At 37.6% G+C, this 12,313-nt stretch overlaps 1 protein-coding gene across 2 annotated transcripts in view; it reads right to left on the bottom strand.

Moving 5' to 3' along the window:
• The window catches only part of LOC150096375 (uncharacterized), a 180,355-nt gene that overhangs the window by 27,202 nt on the left and 140,840 nt on the right, over positions 1-12,313 (bottom strand). For both annotated transcript variants that reach the window (XM_090408889.1, XM_090408888.1), the window contains exon 5: positions 4,455-4,630. In XM_090408889.1, coding sequence (XP_090265015.1) covers positions 4,455-4,630 — 176 coding nt within the window. The remainder of the gene's footprint in view (positions 1-4,454; positions 4,631-12,313) is intronic.

Genomic DNA, 12,313 nt, shown 5'->3' with positions numbered 1-12,313 from the left:
CCCTAACATCATGTCAAGAACAACTATTCGACATTCACACAGTATCTATCATACCTCGCCTTGAACTCATTCACAGTTATAGCACCCACAACAGACTCTGGCAGCTTATTCCACTCATAATATTCTCCAAGTAAAAAACCTATAGCTCTAACACCCTTGCTAACCATCAAGAAGATATTTTTGAACAGCTTCCATGTATGGCCCCTACTCCACCCATCACCAGTCCTATTCTCAAAAATATCTTCTGGATTAATCTTATAGAAACTCTTCAGTAATTCGAATGTCTCAATCATATCACCCCTTTTCCGCCTATTGACCAATTTTTGCAACCAACAAATCTTCAACCTGTTCTCATAAGGTTCATTCCACAGACCTGCTATCATCTTGGTCACTCGTCTCTGGATCCTCTCCACCTCCCCATCAAGAAGAAACCCTGGCACCCATATCGGAGCACAGTAGTCTAGATGGGATCTTATCAAGGCTCAATACAGAGGAACAATAACTTGTTTGTCTCTACTTGTTAAAGTATTTTTCAGAAACCAAGTGATTTGATGAGCTGATTTTACCACTTTTGCAATGTATCCCCTAAACTTCAATTCCCTATCCACCAACACTCCCAAATCCCTGGCCTCATCAATCTCCTGGAGTACGGTTCCACCAATGTGATATACTGCTGCTATTCTTTTCATCCCAAAATGCATAACCTTACACTTTGCCACATTAAATTGACATCCATTCTCCTTAGCTCAGTCCTCCAAACTATCCAAATCATCCTGTAAAATTTTGACATCCTGTGCACTCACAATTGCTCTACCCAACTTTGCATCATCAGTGAACACTTCCTTTCAGATCCTTTCCTATATCATTGATGAACAAATTGAAAAGTAGTGGTCCAAGAACAGAGCCCTGTGGCACACCACTAGTCACAAGCCGTGTTTTGGCCTCAATTCCTGAATAAAAAACTCTCTGGTATCTCTCCATCAACCACCCTCCTATCCATCTCACCAACCCTATATCCATCCCCATCTGCTCCAGTTTACTGATTAGAGTTCCATGTGGTATCCTGTCAAAGGCCTTTGCAAGGTCCAGCAGAATCACTGTAAACCCATTACCATTATCCAGTTCAGCCGTCACTGTGTTATAAAATGTGAGCAAGTTACTGAGGCATGATCAACCCTTCACAAAACCATGTTGTCCCCCATACAATATCCCATTTTCATCTATCCAATCCAGTATTCTTTTCTTGACTAATTTCTCCAAGACTTTGACAACGATTCCTGATATGCTAATTGGTTGGTAATTTACAACAGCAGTCTTTTAACCTCCTTTATGCAGTGGAACTATTTTCCCCTCTTTCCATCCCCTCGGGACTAACTCAGACCTAAGACTCAAATTAAACAAAATGATCAAGGGTACTGACAATTCTTTAGATGCTTCACGTATGACACGAGCTGGTATACCATCCAATCCCACAGATGTACTGACATTGAGGTTATGCAATAGACTACTCACCTACACTTTATTCACCACAATTCCCGTATAATCTATTGGTTCATTCATTTCTGCAATGTCACTACCTGGATGATATATTCTTGCAAAGTGCTCACTCAGTAACTCAACTATCTCAACTGATTCAGTTACCTCCCTACCATCGGCATTCTTTAAAATCATTCTGCCATATACATTTTTTCTTTTACTTGCAACATATCGAAAAAACTGTTTAGGATTCTCTTTAGCCTGCATGGCCAATGTTCTTTCGTAATCCTTTTTTGCTTTTCTTACCACACTCGTTACCCTTCTGGCCTGAGCTTTATACCATTCCTGTGCCTGCCGGTCACCTTTCTCCTTAAATTCCGTCCATAGTTGCTTCTTTTTTTGCAGCTCAAGCTTAATGGTGTTATTCATCCATTTAATCCCTACTTTATTTATTATTCGGACTCCAATACTTTTATAGTTTATTATACTATATTTGGCATGAAACTCTCTGATTCCAATCTTTGAGTTTTTTATTCGGTTTTAAAACGATGTGGGATTTAATATCCCCTTAATTTAAATAATGGAAAATAAATATCAAGAAGGTGTCAAGATATTCTGGAGGTTGTTGAAGAAGCTCAGAAATGGAGGAAAGAGTGCTGTGAAAGGAATTAGAGATGACAGAGGTGACATGAAAACAGGAGAAAAAGATATCCTTGAAGTATGGAGTAATTATTTCGAAAAATTGCTAAATGAAACAAGCAGTGATGATAGCACAGTGGTAAAAAACACTGAACAGGCATGCAGTCATATCCATACTCGAAGTAGAAAATATCCATACTCGAAGTAGAAAAAGCAATCAAAAGCCTGAAATGTGGAAAGGCAGCAGGAGTAGATGACATTCTAACAGAAATGCTCAAGTATGAAGGTATAAAAGTATTACAGTGGCTGCAATGCATAGTTCAGAAGGCCTGGACAGAGGGACAAATTCCAGTGATTGGAGTAGAGCTCTCATAGTACCCATATATAAAAAGGGAAATAAAACTGAATTCAGAAATGTCTATATTCACGGTGATATAGTTTGCCAAAAACCAAAGGGAAGTTCACAAAATAGATCACTAGTGTCTAAAAGAAACATTCAATGCAGGAGCACATCTTATATGGGTGCCTTAATCTGTGATTTTGCACCAAAGAATATGTCTGAAGTGAAGTCAACTTGTCATCTGATGAGTTAAACACCTCAGTTATAATTCCTGGAATGAATGCAAAGAAACTGTCTTATATTAATAAGGCAAAGTCAATCAGCTTCTTCTTTAGTCACAAAATGTGATTCAATTCAATTCTCTTTTTGAATCTTCTAGACATTACCAATTTTGTTTAACATGGCAGAACAAAAGCTATGTTAGGGACTGACAAATCACTTTCTGTAGCATTTAAACCCATGCCACAGAATGGGGTTAATGATATGCTGTTTGTAGATGGGGTAGTGCATGCTGGGGAAATAAATAAGTGATTAAATCTGTGATTAAATACATATTCTTCTTGCCAAGTCATAATCAACAAGCTCCATTATTTGTTTTAACTTCACAGTGACACGAGACAACAGCTTAACACTTATCATATTGATTTCGTCAATAATAAACATATGAACACATTTAAAAAAGGTTCCGTATCGTTTGCAACTTCATATGACAGCATATGAAACTCTTGATCTTGGAAATCGAGAGTTTCAAGACCATATGCATTGTTGTACCATCAGTCGTGAATGCTGCCTTTCCTGCTAGAATCCTCTACAGAGGACCACTGGGCTCTGTTAAAGGTAGATTTTGGATTTCTGTTCACATTTTAAACAGTGTGACAGAGGTGGATAAGAGGATGTCAATGCATCAGACAGGATTCCACATCAAAAGTCATCATACAAGTTCAGAGAATACGAGTATGCAAAAATAGGCTTGTGCCATGAATAGGAGAGAGAGTGATGAAAGGAGCTGTTCCCATTCTTCTGTGTTTAGATTATTACTATTTAACTTGTATATTAATAACATTCAGGATGCTTTGGGGGGGGGGGCATCTAAATCACAACTGATGATATAAAGCACAGCACAGTTTAATGATGCTCAGTGCAAGTTATGCATAGTGGACTGAAGATAGATTGAATATTACAATATATTAATGGGAATTTGCTGTAAGTGGTGATGAAGCTAGAAACCTAGGGATGATATTGGACTGCTAATATGAAGTAATAAAAAAGTTACTTTTCCAATTTAAAGTTTTGCGCATGGAGATAGAGTGAACAAATACAGTCTTCAGAGATCAAAAAATAAGGAGGAAAAATCTGATAGCAAGATACAAAGTGATAAAGAGATACACAGTATAGACAAAAGAAATTTTGTAGCTCATGGTTGTCCCTGGAAGATGAGTAAGGGTATGATCAGAAAATACTGGGGTCCAGTTCCCTCTCTCTCTCATGATGTGTTGTGAGTGAATCCTTAAACAAGACATGGATTGTGGGTTTGAATCCCACCAAAGATATGGATGTTTTGTGAATGTCACTGCAGTATGAAATCACCAGCCTGCTTACTGAAGGGTTGAAGTGAAAAAAAGGCAATTGATCTTCTACAGCAGAGTTCCTGGATTATCTAACCCTCAATCCCCCAAAATGTATGAATGTATGTAACACAGGTTTATAACCTTTCCTGAGCAGGATTCACATTAAAAAACTGCCAGACATCATCAGCCTTTAGTGAATGTTTTCAATTAAAGATGACAGGTACTTCTTAGTCACTGCATGCCTGCCAAGGACCTCCTCCCTTCTTGCAGGTGCCCATATATACCTACTAATATGTAATAATAATAATCATCATTCAAACAAAAAACTGTTATGAAATTTTGAATATTATTTTTACTGGTTTAGTTTACAGTTATATGATTTAACATTTATAAAAATATGAATTTAACTACAGGAAAACAATAAATATTACCTGTTTAAAATGTGACACAACAGCATCTACTGCTTTATGAAGTTCTCTTACTAAATTACTTTTAGAATGAAGAGCCTGAATCCAAGAGGATGGAAGAGATACAGAGCTTGGAGAAGGAACTGAATCTGTACCACTGGATGCTACAGATACCACAGCTTCTACTTTGACTTGAGGCTCTATGATAAAAATTGAGAATAAAGGGTTTAAAGGATTGAAGGTTGCTATCCAAAATTTAACTAAAATAGAACCCTTATACAGATATAAAAGAACTTAGTTATGTTTAAAAGCTAGCTATGTACTGGCTTAAAAAATATACATAATGTCATTGTTTGCATTAAAGACATATTAAAAACATACTTTTTCTTCTACATAACCAAATATATATTTTTTTACTTTAATTTTAATGGGCATCCCACCTACAAAAAGGTTGTAAACATATTGTACAAATATGTTTATGCATGTAATATGTAAACATATCTGACATAATTATAGTGAAATAAGAGTCAGGTAGCATTAAATAACTCTACTCTAAAGACCAAACAGAACTTTTTCAAACCACTAATAAGCAACTTGTTCAAGATGACCACATTTCTTATTAGTGGCATGAAAAAGTTGATGACTCAATAGACAAATTAAAAAATAAATTACTTTTCCTAATATTTTTATTTTGGCTCTGCTATACCTTATTCATTGCCTGAGAAACAAGCAGGTTTTAGGTGTCAATGAAACACATTGCTATGGTAATGTGTTTCATTGACTACTCAAGCTTTTGACTGTGTTCAGAATATTAAACTGTGGCAAGTAATAAAGAGAATGTGTTTTCCTCAACACACTTACAGGTTGATAGCTAACTTGTACAGTGAGCAAGAAACCACAGTAAGAACAGGTGCTGGATTAACTGATGGCTTCACGTTGGAAAGGGAGTTAAGCAAGGATGCTACTTTTTTCTCACTTGTTTAGTATCCATGCTGAGGACATCATGCATGTAGCACTGGATGAACTCAAGACAAGAATTACTATAGGTGGTAGCAGTGCTTTTTTTCTGGAAAAAAAGGTGCCGGTACTCACTATGATGTTATTACAGCAACTTCCACACTTTTAACATATCCTCCGATGTATCCTCATAGTCTCTAGATCTTTTCTTGTTTTTGGTATCAACTGCAGAATGACAACCGCAGATAGCCATGAATCCACATATTTGCTAAGGTTGAACTGAGTGAGGAGGAGTCCTACTATCCTGATGAACATCAGTGCAGAAGTTGTCCGTACAAACAGAGATGACCTAGATGAAGTTACTATAAGATTCATCTGAGAGAAACCCTTTTCACATTCACTGGAAGATATTGCAATTGTGCCCAAAGTGTGCTTTAGAGGAAGTAGTATGCCTGGGACTTTATTTTCTTGAAGGTATTCACGGAAACCACGAACTGCTTCTCTTTCATTTAAGCGAAATTTGCATGCTAACTTTTTAATTTCAGCTTCACCAAATGTCAGATGCTTCCCAGGATTTTCTGGCCAATATTTGGAATTTAAAATCTTAGGCCATTCAGGCAAATCAGCGTCATCTCCTTCAAGCAGATGCTTTCCAACAGGTTCTTTCAGACTTTTATAGAAAGCAGATGAACTTACTGCTAGTTCTCTGTTTTACAAGATCACACGTAGATTCAACAATTTCTGCTTCTTTAGCCTTCCTTTTTTACTCATTGGCATAAAGTAACTACTTATTTTACTCATTTTGAACAATGATTGCACTAATTTAACTTAGATTAATTAAAAACTCATGTGAACACCTGCCTATTGCAGAGTGAATATAGAACTGATAAACTGATATTGAAAGCAATCGGAAGTGAACACAACTTCCTGTTTCCGTTTGCGTACTAACATACGAAACAGGAAAGCAGGGTACCAACTTAAATCAAAATTGAATATTCAATTTGTGAACACAGTACCATCTACCGGAATATTTATGTTACATTTTGCTGTCAATAAATTGCAAATTTTTAAAAACGCAAGAAAAAAGGTGCCGTACTGCCTACCACCAGGAAAAAAGCACTGGGTGGTAGATTGATAAGTAATCTATGGTATGCTGATGATACAGTACTCCTTTGTGATGACAAAGAAGAACAAATTCTTGACAAAGTTAATGAGATCAGTAAGAACAGAGGACTTCAGCTCAATCCTAGCAAGACAAAGATTATGGTTCTCATAGGAAATGCAGACAAGGAAGCTCCTGAGAAATAAGTGTACCTTAATGGAGAAAGAAAGGATCAGTAGAACTTCAAGGCTTTTTAAGGATATTGACAGAAGAAATACTTTGTATACATTGAAAGGATGAAAACAGTTCCTGGAAAAAGAGGAAGAAGGTAAAGTTCCTGGAAAAAGAGGAAGAGGTAGGCTGTCAATTATATGGGTGTCTGGAGTGTGTCTCTGATCTTCAGAATTGAAGCCTCCAGAAAGCATACATGACCACATAGCAAGGACTCGTGTGGCACATCACTGAGCATTTGAGCGATCATATGGCATCTGTTGACGTCCAATGAACAGATGGAGACACATTATTCACACTATATGCAGGAATGTTTTTTTTAACAAACACACCCATAAAAAAAAATATTTGTAATCATTTTTTTTTTCACTACTCAGTGTTGGATTGTTTGAAATTGTTAACACCAGACCTAAGTCTAAAGGCTCATCACAGAAATTGCAAACTACAAAAGCAAGTTTTGATTGCTTTAAACTCCTGCTATGCATTCCACTCACCAACCACTCTCAATGCAAAATACTTGATTCTTGCTCACATCCACTTCATACAGTTTCCAGGGGTGGCTTATGATCTCTTGCTCTACACTTGTCTCCCTCCATTATATGAAAACGTTGTTCCACATTAACCTAGTAATAATCCCTTACCAACTTATATTTCTCAATCATTTCCCCCCTTTTATTCAAGAAGCTCTGCAAATGGCTTTTTCACTGCATTCATACCCAAACTCCAAAGATCAAATACCAACCTTAGTCAATATTCTCTGGATTCTTTCAAAAATATCTGCATCCATATGAAAACCAAGTGACAAAACCTATGCGCAATTTATATGAGATCTAATTACCTTCTTACTTCTGCATGTCAAATATCCTTCTCACTGCTATAATCCAATGTGATGAATTCACAACTTGCCTGCAATGTGACCCTAAATTTTAGGTCCTTCACTGCTACTCCTAAGTCTCTCACCACCTTCAAAATTTCCCTACAAAGTTTGCACTTCGCATTCCATAACATCTGTGGGACTCTTCACTGTTATCTCAATTCTATATCAAAAAAAAAAAAAAAAAAAAAAAAAATCTGCATATTTCCAATTAAACCTGTCCCAATATCATGGCCCCCAATATCATGTACCAAAACAGGACCTGTGGAACACTGCTTGTAACTTTCCTCATTTGGGATAACATCCCTCTCCCCACACACACAGTTTCCTGATAACTATCTGACAGCTAATCACCTATTCAATTCACTAATCGGGTATCTAATCCCATCTGTTCCAATTTAGTTGCCAACTTTTCATGTGGCAATCTATCAAATCCTTCATAAAATCTAAGTATACTACTGTATACTTAGATGGGTTATGACAAAACTTATAAGTTACTAAAGATACTAAAAGGGTGACACAGAAGAAATTTGTCAATACATGGGGAGTTAGTAGAGGGGAAACAAGGGGTCACACTTGGAAGCTATCTAAGAATGTGGTTAGTAAGGATGTACACAGACTAGGTTCTTTACTTGGAAAGTGGTGAATGAGTGGAAAGGATTGCCACAGGTGGTTGTAAGCACCCCAACAGTGAATAGGTTTAAGGAGATGACAGGTATTTTAATGGATAGAGTGGATCTCCTGCATTGAGTCTTTTGACCCCATGGTGTGCTCACATAAATAATAATAATATGCATCCCTCCTGTCGACTGCATTCGTCACCTTGTTATACTAAGCGAATTAATAAAACATGGATATTAGGAGGTTGAAGAGCATTAGGATGTAGTAAAGGTATTCAGTGGACATTTCGTCACAAGGATATTTCACCCTCATCAATGTATCATCAAGAGAAGCTTGAGTGTAGAAAGAATAAGCGAGGATAGACTACTGGTGAGCAAGCAGAAGGTCTATGAAGAATTAAATAAACAATATTAGTATGTTAATTGGACTTAATGATATTTCACTGTGTTTTAAGAGAATGTTCCAGAGGGAATAATGATTCTGTTTAAGAAGAGTCCTGCAAAAGCACAAATCACAGAGGAATGGAAAGATTGCAAAAAAGGAGCAAATTATAGGCCAAGCTGCATACATGTAGTTAAGGTACTTGAAGAGGTTAGTGAGAGCTAGAATACAGAGTTGGATTGATAACAGCAGTTCCCTAATTCTGATCAGAAAGGGCTTGTTAAAAACCATATTGGTGGTCAATGATTAGTTGACAGTTCTCCAGGTGCAGAAGAAATAGTGATGAACTTTTCCATTAATTCAGACAATTTTGGAATTGGCTATACATCGGTTTGCTTAAATGCTATCGGGTGGATAATAACAGAGTATATTATTATTATTATCATCATTGTACAGGAACCTCCATGGAGATGAAGACTCATTGCAGGAGACCCAAACTATCCACATAATCTATTATACCTCTCCTTGAATCCATTAATAGACAAAGCATTCACAACTGACCCTGCCAACACATTCCACTCATTCACAACTCTCCATACAAAAAATCTAGTCCTCACACCACTAATAACCACACCCTTATTCAACTTCCAGGGATGACCTCCTGTTCTGGCTCCTCTAGCAAAGTGCTAAACATTCCCTTGAATCAATCCTATAAAACCCTTTAAGCAACTTAAATGGTTCTATCATATCTCCTCTTTTTCTCCTATCAACCAACTTCGCAATCCCCCTCCACACACACACAATCTATCCTCATAGGGAAACATTCTACAGATCACTCACCATCTTGGTGTCACTTGCCTCTGAATCTTCTCTGCTGCTTCCTCATCCCCAAAAAACCCAGACCAGATCCGAGCACAGTAATTCAAATGTATGTATCAAAGCCTTATAAAGAGGAATAACAATTTCCTTATGTCTACCTGTTAATGGGTTCTTCAACAGCCAAATGATCTTATGAGCTACCTTAGCAATGTGTCCTCTAAATTTAACTAGTAGAGTCCCCCTCTCTGTCTACCTGTAATCATCTCACAAGATCTGCACAAACCTTGATTAACTATTACTCTTCCTAATTTCGCATCATCAACAAACAAATGAATATTTTATTTCAGTTATTTCCTATATCATTTATCTACAAATTAAATAGTCATGGTGTCAGCACTGAACTTGAACGTGAACTTTGCAGTGCACCACTAGTCACCTGTTTATGCCTTGATTCTGCTCCTCCAAATATCACTTTTTGATGTGTGTCCAGCAGCCACCCTCTTGTCCATATAACCAGTCATATCTATTTCACCATTTGATCTAATTTGCATAATAGAGTTCCATGTGGTATTTGTCAAATACAAATTAAGAGGAAGAATGACAAATTATAAATCACTATTATAAAAAGTGTAAATTACTAAGGCATGACTGACCCTTAACAAAACCATGTTGCCCCTCATACAATATCATATTTTTATCCACACATTCATGAATTCTCTTTCTGACCAATTTTTTCAGTACTTTTACCACCACGGCTGAGATAACAATTGGTCTATAATTTACTACTGCAGTCTTAGAGTCTCCCTTATTCAAGGGAATTATTTTGCCCTCTTTCCACTCCCTTGGAACTCTACCAAAGCTGAGACTTAAATTAAAAGGCCTAGTCAAGGGCATTGCCAGTTCCCCTGCACATTCTCACAAAACCCGAGCTGCTATCCAATAGCTGTATGTACAATGAGATTCTGCAGTATCCTAAGAACCTCCCATTCATCCACCTCTGTTCCCACAATAAATCATAAGTCTGTTACATATATCACAACCGTAACCTCACTTGGATGATATACTCTTGCAAAGTAGTCACTCAGTAACAATTATTTTATCTGTTTCTGTTGCCTTGTCACCATCAGCACTCACTAAGGTTAATCTTCCATAATTGTTCTTTCTTTTAATTGCCACATAACAAAAGAACTCTTTGGGATTTCCTTTGGACTGCTTCGCTAGATTCTTCTCCTAATCTGATTTTACCTTTCTTATCATGCTGGTTACATTTCTTGCCTGATCCTTCTACTGTTCATGAGTTTGTAGGTCACCTATCTCCTTGAAAATACTCCACAGTATTTTCTTCTTCAGCAGCTCATGCTTAATGATATTACTCATCCATCCAACTAACTCCTACCTGATTAACCTTCCTTACTTTAGGTCATGCAATTTAATATTGCTTCTTCTATATGCCTTCTTAACTATTTCCCATGCACCAGAAACATACTTCCCTTGCAGGTTTTTATGCCATAGCACAGATTCAAGTTTCCCATAATCACCTACCTTGTAGTGCCACATATACCCCTTCTTGACAGAGCATCACTCATGATTTACAATATCCCAAGTCAAAACTGCATGTTCACTTTTGCCAATTGAAGGCAATGTGGCCACCTTGGTTATGGATATGATGTTGGAGGCTTAATGGATTTTTTACAACACTCAAAAAGAATTAAAATAGAATTTAATACTTCCTATATTTCGTCCTAGTCACTAGGACATCTACGGGGATTACAAAAACAATTAATGTAACATATACACAAATAACAAACAATACTAAGCCCAAACACGTGGGTGACACTAAAGTCCTATCTAGGTAGAGCGCCCTCTAAGGGCAGTAGTAGGTAGCCTAGAATGTAAGGTGGGAACTCTGGTGATGAGTGTTTCCCAAATCTTCGGAAGCTTAATGCAACCGTATTTGTTGAGATTTGGTTGGTTTTTGAGAGCTGTTGCTGCTTCTAAGAAAAGTCTCTCTTTCTTGAATTTGCTGTGGTGGAGCATGGTGGTTTTCTTCCATGATACCCTGTGGGTGTTGTCCAAAACATGGTCAGCCAAGCCTGAATGGCCATAGTTGTGTTTGAAGATGTAAGACTTGTGTTCCTCTAGACGGATGGATGCTGATCTGCCTGTCTGTCCAAAGTACGCCAGCTTACAGGAACAGGGTACTTTGTAAACTCCAGGCAGAGAGAGAGGAGGGAGCTGATCTTTCGTAGAATGGATAAGGGTAGTAAGTTTTCGGTGGGGCTTATATGCTGTGTGTAGGTTGTACTGTTTTAGTATCTTGGCTATTTTTTCGGATGTGCCACGGATGTAGGGTATGGTGATGGCATTTTTAAAATCTTGTTGACGAGAAGGACGGGGAATGGGGGAGGAGTTGATTATTTTTTTGATACTGTGATCGCTGTAGCCATTGGAGAGGAAAGTGCTGTGCATGTGGTTAAGCTCAGTAGTGAGGGCGGTTACACTGGAACAAAGATTGTGGGCTCTCTTGGTAAGAGTTTTAATAATGCCATATTGTTGAGAGGGGTGGTGGTGGGAGAGTTTGTGAATGTATCTGCCTGTGTGTGTGGGTTTTCTGTATACGGTGAAGGTAAGTATATCATTAGGCAGGCGTGTGACTAAGGTGTCTAGGAAGGGTAAACAATTGTTCTTTTCCTTTTCCATAGTGAACTGAATTCTTGGATGTAGCCTATTGAGATGACTGAGGAAGGAGTCTAACATGTCTGGGCCATGAGGTCAAATAGAGAACACATCCTCTATCCTTTTCTTTAACTGCATCATAGATGAGTTTCTTCACTCTCTCTCTTCCTAGCCATATAGGCTACTCTCTAAGCACTTCTTCCTTTAATGCTATAGCCTTTG

This window comes from Typopeltis vanoorti, chromosome 19 (assembly GCF_054136105.1).
Source record: "Typopeltis vanoorti isolate ZY-2024b chromosome 19, IOZ_Tvanoo_1.0, whole genome shotgun sequence".
Taxonomy (NCBI): domain Eukaryota; kingdom Metazoa; phylum Arthropoda; class Arachnida; order Uropygi; family Thelyphonidae; genus Typopeltis; species Typopeltis vanoorti.
Note: the sequence above shows the minus strand (reverse complement) of the source record. Positions and strands in the feature narration are given on the sequence as shown.